At 46.6% G+C, this 22,415-nt stretch overlaps 1 protein-coding gene and 1 pseudogene across 2 annotated transcripts in view; one reads left to right on the top strand and one right to left on the bottom strand.

Annotated features, from left to right (window-relative positions):
- The first annotated feature begins 329 nt into the window (after positions 1-329).
- On the top strand, positions 330-10,571 carry LOC149355958 (nuclear envelope integral membrane protein-like). Its single transcript, XM_089584056.1, has 3 exons — positions 330-1,200; positions 4,506-4,810; positions 6,389-10,571. Exons 1-3 carry the CDS (start codon positions 520-522, stop codon positions 6,699-6,701), a joined length of 1,299 nt encoding a protein of 432 aa, XP_089440182.1. The 5' UTR covers positions 330-519; the 3' UTR covers positions 6,702-10,571.
- Positions 10,572-13,011: 2,440 nt separating this feature from the next.
- Positions 13,012-22,415, bottom strand: part of LOC149355957 (FK506-binding protein 15-like) — a 57,657-nt pseudogene continuing 48,253 nt past the window's right edge. Inside the window, exons 9-14 of the transcript XR_016289356.1 lie at positions 20,043-20,252; positions 18,772-18,867; positions 16,543-16,646; positions 16,408-16,471; positions 15,144-15,242; positions 13,012-14,000 (exon numbers count right to left, since the gene is read on the bottom strand). The product of XR_016289356.1 is annotated as an FK506-binding protein 15-like (transcript). The remainder of the gene's footprint in view (positions 14,001-15,143; positions 15,243-16,407; positions 16,472-16,542; positions 16,647-18,771; positions 18,868-20,042; positions 20,253-22,415) is intronic.

Genomic DNA, 22,415 nt, shown 5'->3' with positions numbered 1-22,415 from the left:
ACTGCCTTACCAAAACCAGAACTAAAACCGAAACTGCTGAAAGCTTCTCGTCGTCACCTGACGTCAAAATAGCAACTATTGGTGACATTGGTTGAAACTTGCTTGTGACTATGCTATAAATAGTCCAATCCAATCCAAATGTGTTGTAACGTTCGCTCATGGAGAAGGACGTTCGCTGATTCATTCGTAGTTGACCTGGCCCACCTGGCCACAGCAGCCTCAGTTCTTTCGCAATGGGTGTGTCAACAAACCGGCGCATGGAGGAAGGAAAGAAAGGAGAGGCCCTGACGTCACATTTTGTGAAGCTGCCCCGCAACCGGAAGTGAACCTCCATGAACCGGCGTGCCGGCGTTGCGATGCTGTGACGGGCTGGAAGCAGGATTACGGCACGCGCTTTTACGGGGACCGATAGGCAGGCGATAAGAACTCTTCCTTCGGCACTGGAACGGCGGAACCACGACCTACTGTACGTCGTGGGCGGAACGGTCCTACCCCTGACTACCAGGCACGGAAACCGCCATGTCGACCTCTCTCCAGCCGCTAGCCGCCGTACTGCTCGTCCTGTTCGCCGAAGTTTCCCTCGGAGACGACGCGTCCAGTGCACAGGACACATACGACAGCGGCCTGACGACGCTACGCGAGGGCCTCCTCTACGCCAGGCCCCGCGGCCGGATGAACGAGATGGTCGTCTACTGCTACCCCGGCGATCCCGTCCGCTACCTGACGATCTTCAAGTCCATCTACGTCGAGTTCAGGCACGTACCCGAGCGCTTCAAGCTCTTCGAGGGGCCCGACGAGGCGTCGGTGCGCGCGCAGTTCAACGCTCATCTGGCGAGCTGGGTGACGTTGCTGCCTTGGAGGCAGTCGACCATCTCGCTGTCGACCTTCCGACCGCACTGCTTCGGGCTCGTGTCGGAGGACGACTACCGCTTCGAGTTGGTAGTTCGCCAGGCCAACTACTGGCGCGTCCTGCAGTTCGCCGCGTCGGTGCTGCTCTTTTTCGGCGTGCCGGCGCTGTGCCGCAACGTACTCGTCTTCTACACGTGCGGCGTCGCTGTGGGCGTGCTCGCCTTCCTGCTTATGGGCGTGTTCCTCGCGGGCCGCCTGCTACCCCGGCGCGTCGCCGGCTACTCCGTCATCTTCTTCGGATGGTCCCTGGTGCTCTATCTGCTTCAGCTGCTCTGGTACAATGTCTACCAGGTGCGTATGGGCGGGTGGGGGCATCCTGTACCCGCTGCGGTGGCTCAGTGGTAAGGCGCTCGTCTATCGAGCCGGAGTACCCAGGTGCGAACCCGACCGTGGCGGCCGCGTTTCGATGGAGGCGAAACGCTAGAGGCGCCCGTGTGCTGTGCGATGTCAGTGCACGTTACCCAGGTGGTCGAAATTTTCTGGAGACCTCCACTACGGCACCTCTTTCACTCCTACCTTAATTCCTCCCTTCCCTTACTTACGGCGCGGTTCAGGTGTCCGCCTAGGTATGTGAGACAGATACTGCTCCATTTCCTTTCCCCAAAAACCAATTTGCCAACTAATTTTAGCATTCTGGGTCGCTTTGGGACGTTAAACCCCAATAAACCAACCAATCACCTCCTCATTGCCATCCTTAGTGTTGGTAACGATGTGGAATTATTGATATAAATTAAACATTACACCATACAGGTACTACATTCTTATTAATGTGCTAATAATGGCTTGACACTAAAAGGAGTATAGACACCTAAATTTGGTGGCTTGTTTTCTTCTCTGCAACGATGCAGAAGACACTACCACGGCCGCTCGATGCAAAGCGCAAAGCGAGGTGCGGCCAGCCACGTCGCGCCGCCGACAATGGGTGAGCATGTCCTGGTGGAGTTTACAGTCGCGGCCGCTGTTTTCGGTGGGGGCGCCACTGTTCGGGGACAGGTCCCGGGAGTGGACTCCCGAAGCGCTCCTTGCTTCGTCGTGTTCGAGCGCGTTTGCCTCGTGTAAAACCGCGTTTGCGTCGTGTAAAACCGCGTTTGCCTTCCATATTCAATGCAAAATAAAAACCACTACTACTACTACTCACGTTCCTCATGTCTGCAGTGCTTTCTTTGGATTTTCTGCTGTGCGCGTGAGTGAGCACGTTTGCCTCGCGTCTGCGGTGCTCGATTTGGACTTTTCGTGTGCGCGTGAATGAATGTTTGCCTCGTGTCTGCCGTGCACTTTTTGGGCTTTTCGTGAATGCGTGTGTGGAGGTCAGGGACGTGTATTGGGCACGATGCCGCGCATCTGCTGTGTGCCACTGTCCGTCACAAACTCCAGAAAACAGCCAACTGTGAGATATCATGAGTTTCCCTCTGAACTACAGCGTCGAGAAGCGTGGCTGAAAATATCGCTTGCCAAGGACTGTCAGGGAAAGGAAGCAAGTGGGTGCCAAGCGACAGGTCTCTGGCATGTTCCTTGCATTTTACAGAGAATGACTACAAAAAGTAAGGTCAAGGAAGGTTCTTCGTCTGTGAATGGTTCCTTCCTTTCTTGTATGACCATGCAATAAAAGTGCCAAGTACTTTGTGGTTTTCTCGGCTGCAGGGCTTATGAAGTTCCACAACTTCAGCTATAATGATAGTTTTTCTTTTTCATAAATTGCAATAACTTGTGTATATAAGAGCCAAAAATCGACGTGACACGAAGCGGAAATTTACTGCGTGTGACCAGCTGTGCGTGTCCGTCTCATTCACCGTCTACATGGGGTAGCGAGAAGGGAATAAAAATCAGGGATCACTTTGACGATCTAAAGCGCGAAGAGGCGAAAGCCTTCAACCGCCTCTGTCGCTGCCCTCTGCTTGGCGACTATTGAAGATCGTTTGGCGACTCTTGAACGCTTCCTTACGGCATTGCGAGCGCGTTTCGTAGCGGGCGACATTGGAGCGCGCGCGGTCTGCATCCTTCCTCGATCAACGTTCAGAGAGCACCTGAGAGAGCTCTGGGTGATAAGACCATTTTGCAAACTTTTGACGTGAGTCTACATGCGCCGTTGTTAAACCACCTGAGGATTGCGCATGGGGCACTGCGCATGCGCAGTGTGCGCGTTTAGTGGGTATCATTAACTAATCATCATTACTGTTCGTACATCTACTACTACACCATTAACTATCATTACTGACTTTTCAAGTAACCATTATTGACAGCTGCCGCGGACGCATGGACGGACGGACACGCTGGCGAGTCATGAGCCATAGAAGGCTTACGCCTTAAAAGTAGATCGAAAGCTTCAGGCGCATTAATGCGACATCCTGAGCTACAGCCGCTCGCCCGGTCGTTCATCGTATAGGCGGCCGTTGTGGACAGCGTTCAGGCATACACTTCCTACCTGCTGCGGTGATTGGGACATAATCGGCGTTTCCAATGACTACTTAAAAATGCAGTCTTTAATGAGCAACTAGAAAGCGCACTGTTTACACCTCAAGGAGTGAGCAACGGGCGTACCAACGCAGCTGTCGCGGCGTTTCCCTGCGAGCAGTTGTCCCCGAGCAGTGGCGCCGCGGCGGGCGCACGGAGAACTAGGCTCAAGACGCCGTTTCTGTGCGACGTGGCGGGCCGCACCTCGCTTTGCGCTTTGCATCTAGCGGCCGTGACACTACTATGCCTGCTGACAACTGCTAAATAATTTTTAATCGAATTTTTCTGTCATGCTGCTTCGGTTTCAACAGTGGAACAATGACTGTGACATCAAAGTGTGCTTATAGGTCACGTGAGACATGAAAAAACTGCAGTATAATCACTGCTTCCACATTCGTTGTCATTCCAGCTCTCGAGGCAGGCTGGATTTAGCATTGTAGTGATTTAAAACGACGAGGCATTAATTATATCGCAGTTTTCATGTCTCGCCTGACCTGTAAGCACACTTATTGAGTCATTGTTCGATGGCTGAAACTGAAACATGAGAAAGAATTTTAATTATAAATTTTTTACCAGTTGTAGGAAAATATCACATGGTAATCCATGTATAACAATACCTTATGCATCATTACAAAGAACAAAACATGTAGCACCCAGAAGTTAGGTGTCCTTTAATAGGTTGTACTGAGTTTCATGCAGTCATTCAGCTCATGGGCAGTTAGGAGGCTGAACCGCTGTTCAGTTAGATGGAAGTTGAAACTGGCATAGGATTCCCTTCATCTGTCCATATCTATGTATATCTATATACACACATACCGTGCGCACACACACACACACACACACACACACGTATGTGTGTGTGTGTTCAGACACAGCGTTGACTCGAAATAAATGTTTACCTAAATAAAGCGTTTCTTAATTTCGCATTCTACCTCTAGCAACCAAGTATGTATCTTTTTGTGCTATATATGTATATATATATACAAAGTACAGAAATATCGTTGTGCCAAGATGTTAGAGCTTGCTGTTGAGAACTAGGGGATTCAGCTTGTGGTTATCCACTGTGATGATATTTGCCATTGTTTACTCTATGCCTTTGAGGCAGAATAATGCCTTAAACCTGTTCTCTGCTGCCGCTAATGCAGGTGCTGGCCGAATACAAGAGCGTTATAGCCGGCTACATTGCGTTCACGGCGCTCGTGAGCTTCGGCATCTGCTATCGCGTCGGTCCGCCGACACACCCGCGGACTCTAAACCTGATCCAGTGGTCCCTGCAGCTCGTGGCACTGGCCGGAGTGGTCACGTCCTCCGAAGTGCGTGAAGCGACGGGCGCTGCCGTGCTCGTCATGTTGACGACCTACAACTTTCCCTCTCCATGGAAGGCCAAGCTTCGGACCTGGTGGTGGACTCGGGTGTGCCGACCCAAGGTGGCGCTGCTGACGGAGGAGGAGTAGAGTCACTGGAAAAAATTTCAGAGTACCGCAAAGGTCGGAATTTGACTGGCAACACTGAGCGGCCGCTGCCATTTACCTTCCAAGCCGACTGCGCCGCAGGAAGGTCGCCGTGTTGGAAGAGCTTGATATTCGGTGACGTATCGGGTTGAGTGTTCACTGAAGCGCAAATACTTCGTGCTCGGAGATAATGGTTGCTCAGAAGAGAAAAAAATAGTTATTTTGTGCGAATTAATGCAGCCGGCGGTTGTTTTGCTCCGCGGTTGCCTTTGCTGCAGGAACTGTGCTATGATTGTGAGCAGCATCTTAGCGCTGCTATCGGGAGCTTGTGCACGCCTTTTTTCCCCCTTCCGCGGAGCAAGCCACGAAAGAAACATTTCGCCACTCCGAGCAGCAAAGAGACAAGCTCGTGCTTTTGGGCAGTGAGCATCGTGGACCGCCATGGGACCGCCGTTTCGTTCAAGCAGGACGAAACTACTTGACATTAGCTTCTTCTTCCCATCCACTCTAGACTTCTCGAAGTCTTCAGCACAAAAGTGGTCCTGCAAATGTTTGTTGTTCAGTTAAAGTGATGCTGGTCACCCGAATGCTGGGCTGCCGAAGTAGGCTCCCAGGACTTTTTCGAGTGAAGCCCTGTTTCAAATATGTGGCACAAGAAAAACATGGAAGATAGCTGTAACAATAAGCTGAAACACCCAAATAAAGAGGCGAAGAAAAAGAATACGTTATAAAGGTTTCTAAGTTTACGCAGTGACACTTAAAATAGCTCATTTTGGACGTAAACACGCATGTCGCCACAAACACGCAGCTTCAAGGATTGCTATATCATTTGACCCATTTCTATTTTTCTACCAGTCCCAACACAACTGAACAGAAAGCGGCCGTTATGTGAACGTAAGACATGCCCGACCATGCTTTTATTGGCTGCGATCGTCACGGTCCGCGAAAAACAAGTGCCATGGGTCGAATGTCTCGAGGCGCGGAAAGATCCTGCGAGTGCTTGGTGCACGTTACGACGTGGAATTCTCGCGCGATAAATGTGCCTTTGCGTGCCACAAGCACGGAATAGTCGGAAGAGCCGCGTGTGTTGAGTAGCAAGCGCGTACACGTGTACCCGCGTCAAGTGGGCAAGCCGCGAACGATCCCTGCGCGACGGTCTTGCTGTGAACTCCTATTTTCTTAGCATCCTATCGCTAACACCGTGTGCACTGTGCTTACCTTCTAAAACAGCACCAAAAAGCGCAAGCAAGTGCTTGAGGTTCTCCCGGCCGATTCTGTGCAACCACGCAGAACGACGCTCTCGGTCATTTTTCCCGGTCGGAATCGAGAAAAAAGTCTTTCCGGACTCGGTTCGGTTGCTGCATCCGAAGGCGCAGCAGCCAGGCATGATTTCTTCAGTATCAAACACGAGAGCGACAGTTGCAACACGAGAAACGTCGGGAACCTGCGCTCTTCTCAGCCGGCCCGACCGGCGCTTGGAAGGTATATGGCACCCCAAGACCACGTGGTGCGGTTGGGCCAATGACCGCGTCGGCGGCGCGGGGAAAAGAAATGCGGTACTCTGAAATTTTTTCCAGTGACTCTAAGGAGGAGTACATCCTGCAGGGCGACATCGAGACACGCAGGGCGCTGAATGCCCTGCGCGAGTACTGCAGCAGCCCCGACTGCAAGACGTGGCAGGTGGTGACATGCCTCAAAGACCCCGTGCGGTTCGCCAAGTTTGTGCAGGGAATGTCGCACCTTTCTGATGAAGAGGTGCTCCATTACGAGCTGGACTCACCGGATGGCACACCAGACAGCGAGGATAGTTTGATGACGGAGGACGGCAGTAATGAGCAGCCCTCTTTCACGGAGCTTGCGGATGGGCCTAGTTCATCATTCTCGAGATAGCCGCACGTTTTGGAAGCGTCGAACAATGCGACGAATTAACGCAGCTGTGAACAAATACTGCTCATGAAAGAATGCATACTGCGGGACCAAGTATGAGCTGAACTCGTTAGATCCCTTCTTGTGACATGGACTGCCTGATGGTGATGGGCAAGTGGTTTGTGGAACTCCTAGTGCCTGAACTGCCTGGGTGACAGTGGCTTAGATGGTTCGGTTGTAGGACAGTCATTATTAACTTGGCTTCTTTTCGCTGAGGCTTTCTAAGGAGACCATTCAAAGGTGATGCTCATCATTAGTACATAAAAGGAAGGAGATACTAGTTGAGAATGGAAAAGCAGAGGTGATTAATTTATACACATCATGGTGCCAGGAACTTCTTGGGTTTCTATGGGCGCTAATGTCACATCGCATTCGTTTTTGTCTTTGGGTGCCAGTGTTAGGTGCCTTTTTGTTTTATCTGTTTGCCCACTGTGTTTTTGTGGGATTAGAGTTGACTTTATTGTCTCTCTTGGTTGCACCTTGTGTAAATTTTCATAATTTTTATACCATTGTAATTATACATTTTAAAGCTGTTTAAGAATTTTTGAACATTAACTCTCACCACAGTGGTGTGCGTCTTGCTTGCACAGTGCAATTTCACTGATTAAAACTTTCTTAATTCGAACTGCTGGTTTATTTCAACTGGCACTAAAGTCCCATCAACATATATAATAAAAATACTCATCTTATTTCAAACTCTCTGCATATTTAGAACAAATTTTCACCCTCTTCCATTTCGAATTATAAGAGTCAACTGTATCGTATTCTACCTGACTCGTGCCAACTTTTACACCTGACGCACTGTTCGTGTTGTAGCAGTGCTTGTACTTGTGTTAGCCTCAAGTGCATGTATGCTGGGTAAAGTCTTGCCCAAGCAAGAAAGCCACAAATATTTGATAATTTTGAATATTTGACCGAATATTAAATTATTCAATATTCAATTCTATCTGAATGTTTGGTATTCAAAATCTCTAAGTATTCGTCTCGAGTGAATAACGTTTCTGAGAAGCTTGCTTCACATTGTTTCGGCTCAGTGTACCTCCGCTGGGATGACATCTGCACAACCACGCGATCGCAATTAAGATCGGCAGTCGGAGGACCCGCAAATAGGTCTCGCACCCTACAAATTGTCAGCTCTGCACGTAGGTCGACTCCCAGAATCTCCAGTGGCCATTTTTGCAAAACACTGACTAATCTTCAACGAGAGAGAGAAAGGAATTTTAATGAGAGGAAAAGGTGGAGAGGTCGGCCGGTGGTAACATGGCCCTGGCCTGCTACTCCACACAGGGGAAAGGGAAAGTGCGAATGAAGGTTGATGATGGCGTAATACAGTGAGTTTCATGGGTGATGTCCACACTCACACACACACACACACTGGCTGACACTCGCATCGCGGTGAGTAGACGCACGTAAATCTCGTGTCTTCAACACACACACCGACACATGTCATTGACACATACTGGAGTAGGGGCTCCATGAAGACAAATGTAAACTGTGTAAATCATGTAGGTAGTGCACAGGTGTGCACTACCATGCTGTGCTCAAGTTTTTTATGTGAAACAGGCCTGGATACCCGTCTGTGACCGCATGTAATCTTCAACGAGTGTGACAGAGCTTCAATGCACTTTCTTTTGTTTTTCATGTAACGGCCTTGCATGTTAAAAAAATGTGATTTTGAAAATGTCTGTAGTGCCGTTCAACCTTTTTCAAAACTATGCCAGAGGTATTCGAAATACCTGCTTCGAAATCCTTCCAAGAAAATTACCGCTCTCTTCAAATTTGCTTCAGAGGAGAAAACCTACATCAGAGACTTCATGGATGGTTGCACTTTTTCCAGTTGGCTAGCTGTGATTAGTGCACTGTCAATCTGGCCTAATGTCTGCTTTGTATTAAAAGGGTCACTAAAGGGGAAAACTAAGTCTAGCTAGGTAAAAAGTTTGGAGTCTCAAGAATATTTGAAATAGTCCTTTTTTTTAACAGAAAAAGTTGCGCAATAGCGAAAGTCTGTAGCGAGGCCTCAAGAATTTCTATTACTGCACATCAACAAATGAATTCCTCACAGACCACAACTGGCTCATCACTTTTACGTGCAGCGCTGTTTTGACAAGAAGTACCATTAGGATATACAACAGCTGTATCTTACCGGCACTCGCGTATGGGGCAGAAATGTGGTGGCTAACAAAGAGGGTTCAGCTTAAGCTAAGGACAACGCAGCGAGCTATGGAAAGAAAAATGATAGGTGTAACGTTAAGAGATCGGAAGAGGGTGGAGTGGGTGAAAGAACAAACACGGGTTAATGACATCTTAGTCGAAATCAAGAGAAAGAAATGGGCTTGGGCAGGCCGTGTAATGCGAAGGCAAGATAACCGCTGGTCCTTAAGGGTAAATGAGTGGATTCCAAGAGAAGGCAAGCGTAGCAGGGGATGGCAGAAAGTTAGTTGAGCGGATGAGATTAAGAAGTACGTGAAAATACGGTGGCCGCAACTCGCGAAGGTCAGGGTTAACTGGGGAGGCATGGGAGAGGCCTTTACCCTGCAGTGGGCGTGGTCAGGCTGATAATGATGATGACCGTTGGAATAGAAGACCAGCGTGACGAGTTCTTTTGAGGGACGAGCCACAGTGTCCCCCAATTCCTTCTGTGCAATTCTAAATGAAGGACCCGTTTTGTTGGCTCAGTAGTCAGGGCACTCGGTTACCGAGCCTGAGGACCTGGGTTCGACCCCAGTTGCGGTGTCAGAGTTTTGGCAGAGGCAAAACACGAGGCGTGCATGTGCTTCACAATGTCAGCAGATGTTAAAGAACCTTAGGTGGTCTAAATTAACCTGGAACTCTTAACTACGCCGTCCCTGATAACCCATGTGTCACTTGCGGACGTTAAACTGCAGTTTACAGTTCTATGTGAAGGCTTTCTTTGCACATTTGTTTTACATTTGCAAAGTGTTATGCTTTAGTTATACAACATGTTCTGTATTCGTGCAAAAAATTCACGCAAGTGAGATCACAAGTTTTAATTCACCTTAGCAAGAACTTTGTCAATCACTTCTCCGTGGTTGCTGCGCAAGGTGAGGGCTATTTTCTTATTCGGAGCAACCTTGTTTTGCTTTGGTTGTGCAACATGTCAATGCATTTTATGTTTTTGTTTATATGTTTATTCAGTGTATACGATGGTTTAGCTCAGCTGTCCGAGTCACTCTGAAGCATATCATGGCAATCAAGAGCACTAATTGGCGCAAAGCACGACTTGGTAGCTGAACGCTTTGTCCCAATCCGGTCGTGAGAGTGCTCTCACTGTGAAAGTGGTGGGGTGCTTGATGTGACTCATGAGCTGTGTGTTGACCCCACCATCATCTTCGAGTGTGTAATGCTCAACAAAAACTCAACGCTCACATTCGTTATGTTGTGATGCAATCATCTACATATGCTGAGGGCACTCCCTTATTCCTTATTATTCCCAGTGGGAGGCGCAACTTTGTGTTTAAATTTCTCCTCAAGGCTCACAGCTGTGCTAAAACAAGCGTGTGAGGAAGAAGAACCGCACTGGGTCTCCACTCTCGCATGCCGTGTGCGTTGAATCTGCCCCACACTGAGGAAAGCATTTTTCTTGGTACTGTGGAATACTCTGTCAGGTGTTTTGACCAAAGAGTGAATTGGTGCAACCTGTTGTGTTGGCATAATACAAATTTCTTGTGGCCCTTTGTCTCCCTCCTTTGTTTTTCTGTCTTGTGTAGTGCTACTCTGGATGCTTACGAACACTGAAACAAGTGGACAGAAAGTAAAATAAAGATTGAATTCTTCTCCATCAGAAATTCGTCAAATGTTTTTAAACTCATGGCAAATAGAAGTGCCCACATTACACTGCTCTCTAAAGTTCTCGTTGGCCTGTTGCACCACATGGCTTGATGACTGTTGTGGCCCTGATGTTCCTGACGCTCCAAGTCTCCGAAGGAAGTGAGGTTACAAGCTGAGGCATATTCATCGTAACTGAAAAAAGATTGGCATACAAAGTGGTCTTTGCAAAACAATACGCAAAATGAATAATCAATTATTCAACAGGTGGGCTAATATAATAGCAGAACAAAAAAACTAGCCTGCCTGCAGGTTGGCCATGAAGGAGAATGACAAAGCCAGTCAGAACAGCCATTACATAACTTTACAGAAGTACTGTAGCTGGGTACAACTTATGCAACTTAAGTGTGCACTGAGGCTCTGCCCATATTTAGGACCGCCGCACAGAATTTCTTCATGACAAATAAGTAGTCCGTTGTTAAAACTTTTGTTTTTAAATGAAAAGCTAAGCACCAGACAAGAATTTTGATGTCTCTGGCTTGTTTAACACAATCACACATTAATAAGCTTATTTCGATTTACTGTTGTGATTGGTCAGTGGAGTAACGAGGACGCCGCGGACCAAACCCCATTGTTACCAACTGCTTTCTTCAGTTGTATCGTAGTTTAGAGGCACTCTGCTGAAAACAAAAACACTTTTCAAGCATTAGTGCTTGGCAATATGTTTGAGGAATTCTGGAAAGTGCCGGCAGCACTTACAGTATGATCTAAATGTGCGGCTAACCGCTGGCAAGTTCTTTTTTTTTATATGTGATTCGTCTGTTGACATCAGTCAGGCTATTCTTTGGTTGGGAAATATCTTGGAGGAAGGAAAATTTAGAGGAGAGGCTGTCACGTGACATTTTGTGAAGCCGGAAACAAGCTCGGCGCCATCTTGTCCGGGCTGACGTCACGCCGCCGCGCCGATTGCGCGCACGTTTCAAAGCCAACGAAGGAGCGTGCTACCGCATGGGCACAGGCCACCGCAGGCTTGCATGTATGGGGTAGAAGTTTTGACAAATGCCATTTGTTTGCAGGTGATGACTTTGTTGTAGAGCAGAAGCTTTTGTGTTGTTGTATATGTGAAAATATTGTAAATAGCCACGTTTTTCCGTATGAGTTCTTTTTGTGAGAAAATGTTTTGTGTGAGAATGTTTTTTTATGAATGGAGTCCTCTGGATCCTGTGTGCATTCGTATCTTTATGTAGATATTACAGTGAACAAAACTAACCCCTCGTCTTTATTAAAGAACAAAAATTTCTAAGGTATTGTTTAAGCGCAGGGCATCTTTCTTTTTCTTTTTACCGGCGGCGAATAACACTCCCCGAAAAATATTTCTGCCTACGCCACTGGTAGTGGCTGTGTTGTGAAAAGAATAAAAATTTACTCATCTGCCTTGGCGCACGTGTCTACCTTGAGTTTAGACTAACCTAAGGGCACGTGTGATCAATGAATACGTTAAGTCGACATCGAATTAATCGCAGGTATAACCAAGATGCCGGTAGAAACTACAGCGAGTGCATAAAGGTATACGCAACAACAATCGCATACAAAATCAACGGTAAATTTCAGATTCGACCGAACGAGCCCCTGCATTCTTTACTGAGTATTGCATGCAATAGTCACCGGTAGCTCAGGTTTTTTGAGTCATTTCTGCAAAAATATTTTATCAAATTTTTTAAGAGCTTTGGGGAACGTTACAAAATTAAGAGATTTCACATACCGATTGCCTGAAAGCACTCTTTTTATTCTTTTTTTTTTAATGCTGTGTGTCTTGGATCTCACAGTGTATTTCATGAAGCTTCCGAACAAAGTGTCCTACCTTAATGCAGTGTAAAGTACTGCCTTTAAACTTAAGCTTCCTGAAATGTTTTAGTATATGGCAACCCTGGAGGCCTTTCATGTCCAGCTTGCTGGCACGAGGCTTATATTTGAATGGTACTGTGCAACACTGTCTATTTGAGAGCATAATGATTTTTGAGTGGACAGCAGTCAAATGTGCTCATGAGGTTGTAAAAAAAATCCTTCTTTGCTAGAATGAGTTTAGAGGTTCATGCATGAGATCTCTGAGCAAGGTTATTGATATTGGGTTGTTTGCATGCTATGCTCGCATAAAAGTGTTCCATATACTGACCACACTTTAATTGCACTCTGGTGGATAGCACAAACCTCTCAGTTTTATGCTGAATGAGCGTGCACTTGTCTGCTTTCGGCTGAGTCGTGAACAATGCTGCCATGCGTGGTCACACCCCACCTTAGTGTTCAACCTGCCTTTTAATGCAGCTCTTGTTGCTGAATGTTGCAATCTGCTTCCATTGCATATGTTTGGGAAGCTGGCTGTGTCAACAGTGCCTTCTCCTGCAGAAGTGATTGAGGGTAAGAAAAATTCTGCAGTACTTTGTTGTTGGTCTTAAATACTATACTTATCTTCATAGCATGTTTTCGTGCGCCTGGTGATGCAAGGAATGCTTTCTCGTATACAGCAGTGAGGATGGGCAAGTATACTAAAAAGTTTGAGTTCTTGACCCTGAACGCAAAATGTAACATCATAATGTGTTGTAATGGTGGCCGTGCCAGCAATGACTTTTGATTCACAACTCCAAGAGCCCCTCACACAAGTGACAGAAACGGAGAGGGCCAAAGTGCATATAGTAGACTGCAGGGGAAGATTTATCTGAAATTTTACACAGGATAACCATTGTGAACATCTTTTTCTCAATGAAAAAAGACCAAGAAATACATGTTTAAAATGTGACTGCCCCCCTCCATAACTCCACCCTTTGTAGCATGGCAACATAGCATGTTTCACATATCCACAGATCTAGTATTGTGCATAATATATATTACCGTAGCTTTTCAGACTTCTAGAAGTTTAGGAGTATCCAGTGGCTGCAGTACAAGTTTCACGGTGCTGTGCATCATTTCAATGCTGTGTTTCATGTTTAATGTGCAGAGCTGCAGCTGTACGCACCACTTTTTGCTACTTGATGAAATACTAGCGTGTAATGTCACTGCATAGTAGCACACTTTACTTGTGACCGACAATCCCAAGCAACCACCGATATCCTTCGGACGGCTGACAGAGGTCTATTTCGGATGTTCTGTACGTCCGCTGAACATCCGCAAAGAGCCGGTAGACGTCCGTCGGCCGTCCGAAAGGTGGCCAAAGGTATACGGTTCGCCCGCCGATGGACGTCCAGTTGAGTACGTCCATTGGCGGATCTTTCTCGAATATTCGCATATATGGTGCATGCGTGCTTTTTTCACCCCGCGCAATGCAATAAAATCAAAAACAATTTGATGCATAGCACGCATATTTTATTGTGGTTGATGATACATCAGCAGAGCAATGGGTTACATTCAGAAAATTTTTTAAAAGTGACTCTTCAAATGTGGCAAGCTTGGGACACATCCGTAATCTTCCCACCCACAGGATTTCTGAAATAAAAAAAATTACCGACGATTACGTTACTTCCTAATGCGAAATTTGAGCGCAGCAAATAAGTTGTTTCACCTTTTCCATAGATTGAGGCAAAGAAATCGAGCAACACATGTATGCGCTATCACAGAATTTTTTTTTTATTTTTCACACGTATTCGCAATTTCGGCTCGGGCGGTGCACATATACAGATCCGCTGCCACCGATCTGGCTCTCTGATTGCCACCGCACAGGGGTTGCATTGGAGGAGGAGCGAAGAAAGGAATTAAGTTCGAGCCGGCGCTTTGACAAACGGAGACTCGCAGGAAGAGGGGGGAGGGGGGCGGCGTGTACACCCAGCGGCAAACGATGGGGGCAGAAGCGCGCGCAGCAAGCGGACAACACGATAAAGGGAGGAGGGAAGAGATAGCAGCGACTGACTGATGCCGCTGACGCCGATAGCGCTGGGGGGATGAAAGGGGGGCGGAGCTGGTTACGAGGCAGACGCCGACGACGACGTGAAACCCAGGAACGGACGCCAAAGAGCTGCGCTCTAAAAGAACGCGGCAAACATCAGTCATGTGAAACAAAGGGCACAATGCAGTAGCCAAAGTAAAAACATTGGAACCAATTAATAGAAGTGTTTAATGCTGCAAGTATAACAGACAATGCACTTTAACAAACACCTCAATACGTATAAGGCGATAACAGCTCTCACTTTTCCACACCATATTTGACAATGTATCTGTTCTTTATTTATTTTCATGGGCCTTAGGGCACTAACCTGCGCAGCACTGTACGCAACTGCACAGAAAGCCGCAAAGCTTCCGTTGCGAACCCCTGCGACCTCACGTGCTTCCTATGGTCTGCCTTTTCCGCGTTGTCACTCTTTATATAGGCACAGTGAACATAGCGATGCCTTAAAAATTAACAAGATGCGAAAACACTCCGTCCCGCAACTTTGAAGAGGAGTGGGAATTAGTCGCGCGAGTTGAGGGCTCCCGCAGCTGTGTGATGTAGGCTCCCGAAAGTGTGAGAACAGCACACACTTGGGGAAGCCATCTCCTCGTGCTTACTGCTCCCACTGTCCTGTGAACGAATGTTATATGAGCATGCTGCATTGTCCTAGAAGCAAAGTTCCAAGAAGTGTACTGGATACATACCTTCGTAGGCAATCACATGTGCACTAAGCCTTCTTTACACCAAGGTCGACGCAGTACGGGATTCCGGTGTTCCAGAAGAGCTTCAGGCGCTTCCTGCATCTTTCGAATTGCTTAAGTTACATACAATTTTCGTCCACAGACCGAACAAAGCCACATTTTATAATAACAGAGCTATAAAGATCTGCGCGACAACACTACGCGACATATTAACAACAGCGCTACGGAGCCGTACTGATGGATTGGATTGGTCTGACCGCGAACTGACATCTATGATGATGGTGATAGCAGAATGCACGGGAGTTTTGATCATTGGTTTTGATGCTTACGAATGGTTTCAATGGCAAGTTTAGCTAGCAAAACAGTGGACATGTCGCGCAACTCCTCTAATTTGGAGAAGTTTTAAAATATAAAACTAGTCATTGAGTTCTTGCAAAATTCTGCAACACCTGCTTCTCCTCTTAGATAAATTTAGCTCGTTGGCGGCTCTTGCACTGCAGGTAGGAGTAGAATCGTACCAATTTACAAATGTCTTCGCGTCAAACCCTCCAACTGATGCAAATAAAACAGTATACATACACGAAAGACTCGAATTTTCTGTGAAATAAAAAACGTCCATACTCATGGCCTGGGAAAATACTCGGCCTTACATCCTTCGGACGTACACCTCGTCTCTGATGCGGATATACAAAAGTGGACACTGTCCGTACGTCCAGCGAATGCACGAATACGGATATCCGAAATCAGATTGTGTTCGTACGTCCGATGCACGTCCGATCTCGGCAAAGGACGTTCGGATCTAGCTCATACGTCCGACGGATATCTGTGGTTGCTTGGGTGGTATCTGGAGCGCAACGTCACGAATCTGCACGTAAGCCATGAGGAAAGCCGGCGTAGCGGAGGGCTCTGGATTAATTCCATCCACATGGGGTTGAACTGTGCATACGAAGATGACAGTTCGTGCACCGCAGATAAGAAGTGAATACTGTCGTAAGTCGAGATGTAAATAAAACAGCAGTGACTTGCGAATGTATCTGAATGCCATATTAATGCACAAGACAGCATACAGAGAGCATTACCGTCAAGCACAGCTGGAAAAATTTTCGAAAACACTTGTCAGCCTCGATCTGCATGCAGGGCGCGTTTAGAGGCACACACATAAATCTCCGCAGCATTTCTAGTTACTTTCAAAGTAAGGTGCTACAGCGAAGCACTGCAATCCTGGGAGTGCAGCTAACCAACGTGACTCGGAGGTTTAATGACTCACTACTTAAATGCTTGAACAGCAGCAGCATGTAGTAGTGATAAGGTACCCAACGAAGATTGTTTATCTGCAAGAAAAACAAGATCAGTACGATGACGTCGTGACTCTGCAGTTACATGCACGGTAGACACGACTCACCAGAGGCTTTACCAACTGAATGTTGCTTCAGAGGCGTGTATGTTACTGAACTGTTGCCAGCCTTTGCAGCTTCGTTGTCTGAAAAGAGACTAGCAAGCTTCGAGCTGGAAGAAAAAATATAGACGAATAAATACCTTACACTTTGTTGGGACATCACGATGACGAAGAGTGTCACTTTTTTTGATAAGCAGTAGCTTAATTCCACTAGACCACAAATAAATCACATTATATTCCACTCGCAAATAAGACTTTCAGACAGTGCATGTGTTGTCTCTCTGTCGTCCATGCTCTTTGCACTGCTTTGCCTATTCCTAATAAGCCAACTAGCCAACTAACAACAGGCAGCCTCCGGCCGCTGCCATCCATTATCACGCACAGAAGGATGCTAATGCTGTGCCTTCCACCAGCACAGGTTCACCTTTCAAGGCATGCGTTTTTGACAGCAGCGTTTGGTAAAACTGTGCTGTTTTGTCAGCAATGTCTCCCCTTTTCTATTGAGTTTTTGGTAAGCACGTTCCTTCCGGAGGTGGTATCACACGGGCTCAGCGACTCTCTTCAATCTCCGCGCTGACTCGAAACAAAAAGTTTTCCTATCGTGGGGCCGAATTACAGTGCCTGCCCATTCATTCTGAGTTATGCTGCCACGTTCATGTGTTGTATCTGAGACGCAATCCCATTGCATTAATGCACGTTTCGAAGGTAGCAACGCGCTCGTATGTAATAAGTGAGCATGCTTACACATCTTTTATGGGGGCACTTCTGTTAAGACGAACTTATGACAAGTCGAACAAATTTTCTGGTACCTTCAAGTTCGTCTTAAAGGAAGTCTACTGTATTTTACGATTTTTTAGCTGTTCACTATAATGAGGTTTGACTGTATTACCATTCATTTTCGGTAACAGCACAGATGAACTTACAAGAGACGTTCCAAAAGTAAGTTTCGTCATTTTCATTTTTCTTTTTTTTTTTTAAGAGAAGATGGTGCATCAGTTAACAAACAATCGCCACAAGAATCCACACCCGTTGCTAATTCAACACTGGAAGAAGCGTCAGTGGAGGAGGAATGACGCATGCGCTGAGCGCCGAAGAAGAAAGAGTAGCAGCAGACCGGTGTGGCCGAGGTTATTCGAGTACAAATCACGATGGCAGATAAACGTGTGCTGACAACGTGGTCGCCAATGGAAGTGCATGCTGTTATCCGGCGTGAATGGGCACGTGGGACTATAATGTTTCCGTCATCCATGAACGCCTGTAGATCGTGTATGGTGAAGAGGTCACATGTCATCAAATGGTTGGTCGTCAAATTCAAAGTGTCACCCTCTGCAGGAAAGGTTATGGCCACAGTGTTCTGGGAAGCGAAAGGTGCGATTCTCCTTGATTTCCTCCATGAAGAGACCATCAATGTGGCATGCTACTGTGACACCCTCACCAAACTCATATCTGCCATTTGACGAAAGAGGCCACGGCTCTTTAGTGGAGATGCTGTGCTCTTGGTCAACAACGCAAAACCGGACACAGCAAGGCTGACACAAGATCAGATTCGTCGATTCGGATGGGAGAGATTGGATCATCCGTCCTACAGCCCTGACCTTGACCCATCAGACATTCCCCTGTTCCCTGCACTGAAAGCCGCACTCTCGTGATGTCACTTCCAAAACTGTGCTGAGGTGGAGCAGGCCACACTACGATGACTTGCACCACAGGCCAGTGAGTTTAAGAGCGGTTTCTTCAAAGTGATTGCACGCTACGACAAATGTCTCAATGTCGGTGGCGACTATGTCGAAAACAGTGCAAGGTGTATAGTTCATGATGCTATGATGTATTTGTGTTTTGGCAATAAAGTTTCCATGTGAAAACAAATGACGAAACTTACTTTTGGAACGTCCCTCATAGATTCATTGAGTAGAAAATGATGCTGGTATCGGGCAGACTGAGTATTCTGCTGGCTGTGATAGACAAATACGCTCCCTCATTTAATCTTAATGAGCATAACCCTCTAAACTGTTCAGTTAATCACCACCCATCTCAAGTGCCTCCCATGTTTCCAGGCCTGTTCTTTTTGTGTATATATTGGTTTTAGCCTTTCTAGGTTCACTTGGCTGTTCCATGCCTCTGAACTGACAGTTCATCGTTTTGCCTTTTGTACAGGTGTTCTCTGCTCCCTGTTTGTGTCACACCCTTACGGGGCCACTAAAATGCAACAAATGACCAGTACAGTCAGTGACCTACCTGCACGATTCTTTGGATGTTGTGCAGCAGTGCCTCACTGTCCACGTATGAGCTCGGTGGGGGAGCTGAAGGTGGCTGAGACCTGAGCGTGTCCAGCTGCACAATCAGGTTTGGCTCTGTTGTCAAAGGACACATGTTACAGGCAGAGATGATGTCCAAGAGCCCACCAAAGAAGTTACAGCTTGGGATAGAGTAAGAACGGTCTCAAATGCTCATCGCTGAGACTCCCACGCCACGTTAGCAGATCTTTCTACACAGTGAGAGTGGCTCTCTGTTTGCCGTCATACCAAGCGGCCTGGAGATCAAACCTGTGTATTTATTTACTGTCTTAGTTTTGTGCCTTTTCCTAATTAGCAATATAAAATTCCAAAGCATCACACATTAACATCCAGCCCATTCATGTTTAATGTACTTGCAAACCTCACCATTCCTTAGTGATACATGGTATAAGCAGTTACAATGAAACAATAAGGTACATTTAAACTGGGCATCAAACATACAACCTACAACCAAACAGCATAAAATGAACAAAGGGCAGGAAAGAAGCCTTACATCACTGACCAGAATTTCAACATGAAGACTTCCTTTCATCTAGGCTAAGTCCGCTAACTGAAATGTCGATCAGTGATCTGAGGCTTTCCTCCCACCCCTAGTTCATTTTGTGGTGTCAAGAATTCAATCTTCCCAGCCCTCTAACTATTGACAAGAAGCAACATAAAAAACATTTTTGATATGAGGCTTTTCTTCCAGCATTATAACAAGTAAAACCAATGCACACAGGAGAGAGAGCTATAATGAACAGGGTACAATGAGACTAAGTATAAAGCCTCTGCCATGCAATACTTTGCTTTCCCACATAGTAAACCAATTTCATGCTGCTCAGGCCTTGTGAAAGCATTCAGTGCAGGTATTTTAAGACAACAGTCTGTGCATGACAACTGCCTAAGCACGCCACATCTCTGTAGTGATTGTCTTTCCTGTGTTCACTGGTCTCAGTGCTTATTTGCCCTTTAATTTCTGGATGCTACTTGATTCTGAGCAAAGTGGCAGCACATTTTGCTGTGACACTCACCTACACTGCGCTAGCTTTGCTCTTCTTTGCACAGCTGCTTTTAAACAGACTTCTCCAGCACTCTTTCACTGGCGTAATTATTAAGGTTAGGGCGCTCGCTCTGCATGGGCAGAGACAAGCATGCCTAACTGAAAGTAGTAGTAAACTGAGAAGATTCCTTCACAAGTTATTCCAGAATTAGAGTCCCTCCGGTACCAACCTTTCCAATGATGTGGTCCACCTTGTCTGTCAGCTTGGCAATGTTGAGTAGGACTTCTGTGTTCTGCGAGCGTGCTTCCGAGAGCAGCACGGGCAGCTGGGCGTCAAGTGCTGTGCTCACCGAGGTGGGCACAGGAGCTGCTGGGTGTGCATGCGGTGGGGGCAGCAGGATCCCTTGCTGCTGGTAGGGGTAGCCAGCCAGTGCACCCTGCTGACGGTTTAGGGGGGAAGAAGGGCAGCAAGGAAGGTATCAGTATCTTCAAACTGGAAACGAGTGGAGTACTATGCGACACACAACAAGAAGTGCCACAGAGATGAGCCTAAAATTTCTTTTTACCTTGCTGAAACACCTTCTGAACATGGTGAAAAATAAAACTCCCCAATCAACAGACCGCACACTACTGACCTTTTGATCTGCACACAGCTTCTAGGCAGGTGCGAACACTGAAATTCAGATTGAATTAACAAGTTGAATTATCCTATTTTCAGATGCCTAGCACCTGCAGTCATGAATATCTCAAGCTCTAAATGTTTACCTGCGCCAACACAGCTGCTAAGAATGTTTGCCCTGTCTCAAATGTAAAAGAAAAAGCATGGTACCACACCTGCAAGCCAAGTAGCATCTAGTGTTACACATTTTTTTCCTTTCCCTGCGTGAAAAGTTGCCACATGCACTTACTGGCCATACAGCATCTGAGTGAGGAGTGCACCACCTGGCCGATCAAAAATGCTGCTCATCTTGCGCTTGGTGTACCCCACAGTGTCCAATGTATGCATGTCCCGGGGTTACTGCCGACCAACACCCGGCACATAAGGAGCCACACAAAACAAAGAACTGCACGCAGCATCAGGGTGACCCATTTGGATGCACAAGTTCCAACTGGCTGCATTCTGAAGCAATTTCTAACGTTATGCACCAATGCCAAGCCCAAAAGACAGGGGACTCGATGCAAGAAAAGAGGCTAGTTGCGTACTGCACTTCGTTACCTGAACATGGTGATTTGATTTGATTTGATTTGATGGGGTTTAATGCCCCAAGGCAACTCAAGACGGGCTGTGGAGCATGCTGTGTCCCTAAAAGGCTCACATGCAACAACAGGGCACGCTTACTGTATATATACACTCAATGTTGAAGCATGCATACCGTGGAAATGCTGCAGTACTCATGTACAATTTCCTGGGCTAATATAGGTGTGTGATGTGTGAGCAGAAAGACACTTTTGACGTAGTACTCAATGTCTGCTTTTGTAGCATCTCAAATCTTCACAAACAGAATGAAGTAATGAATTACACAAAGCCACTCATTGCATCTAAATCAATTGTTGAGCCTGGAGCACCAACCTGTTTGAACATGCTGAAGTTGAAATAAGGGAGTAATTAGTCATTGGCATCCAACCAAGCACAGCCCTACGGCTATGAAGGAAAGCTACAAATCTTTACACCATAGGGCTAAGGCAGCTGCAAGAGAGACTGTGCTCGGTGCATACTCATGGCACACTGCTGTACACCTACAGAGGCACATCTTTGAATTTCCCCCACCCAGTCAATACGCCTGCAGGTTACAGGCCTACTGACTGCAATGTGAGCAGCCATGCATCTGGCTGGAACACTGGGGCACACTCACACCCACTGAAAATGCGATGGGTTGCCACAGCACTGAACAAAACTAATGTAGGAAATGTAAAGCCCAGCACACCACAAGTTTCTCAGGTGGAGCATTCTCAGCATCTTGCAATGACGATGTAAGCTTCCAATGCAGTAGGAATGAGGAGAGAGGTGGGGGAACCCTTTAAGGCACTGAAGGGCACTTTCTGATGTGAAACTCTTCTTCAAACAAAGTATTACACAAAATTCTTGCCGAAAGAAACTGCAAGCACCAGTGCCCCTTCACAATAAATAAATTTTGAAAATTTTGTAAAGATGTTTTGGGGCCCTTTAAGACAGGTAATGAGGTCTTGTTCGCACACCCACAAAATCAGTGCTTTACTTTCCTTTTACTCGACTGAAACATTTCTTCCTAGCCTACATTTGAAAAGCTTAATTCGTGTTGAACAAAGCCAACTGCATTAATTGGTAAATGACTACTACACACAAGTAGCATTCTTTATTCACCTGGTTGGTGGCCTTGAATAACCTACAGAGGGCCCACTCGCATAAACAATTAGAAATGCATACGACACAGCAGCAGTAGTGGCCCGTTGTGTTGCTATGAGTTCCACGAAGTCCATTCTATGAAGCAAGTGGTTAGCATAGACAAGCTCGCAGTTAGAAGCTTGTGGTTTCCCAAAATTAAGAGGCAACATGGGTTTCTGGCAAAAAAAAAAAATAGTTTAACAAAGCAGATTAACAACAATCTGTAGAGGGTGAGAGTCTT

The sequence above is a fragment of the Amblyomma mixtum genome, chromosome 3 (genome assembly GCF_055824585.1).
Source record: "Amblyomma mixtum isolate Tamu chromosome 3, ASM5582458v1, whole genome shotgun sequence".
In the NCBI taxonomy this organism is placed as follows: Eukaryota; Metazoa; Arthropoda; class Arachnida; order Ixodida; family Ixodidae; genus Amblyomma; species Amblyomma mixtum.
Note: the sequence above shows the minus strand (reverse complement) of the source record. Positions and strands in the feature narration are given on the sequence as shown.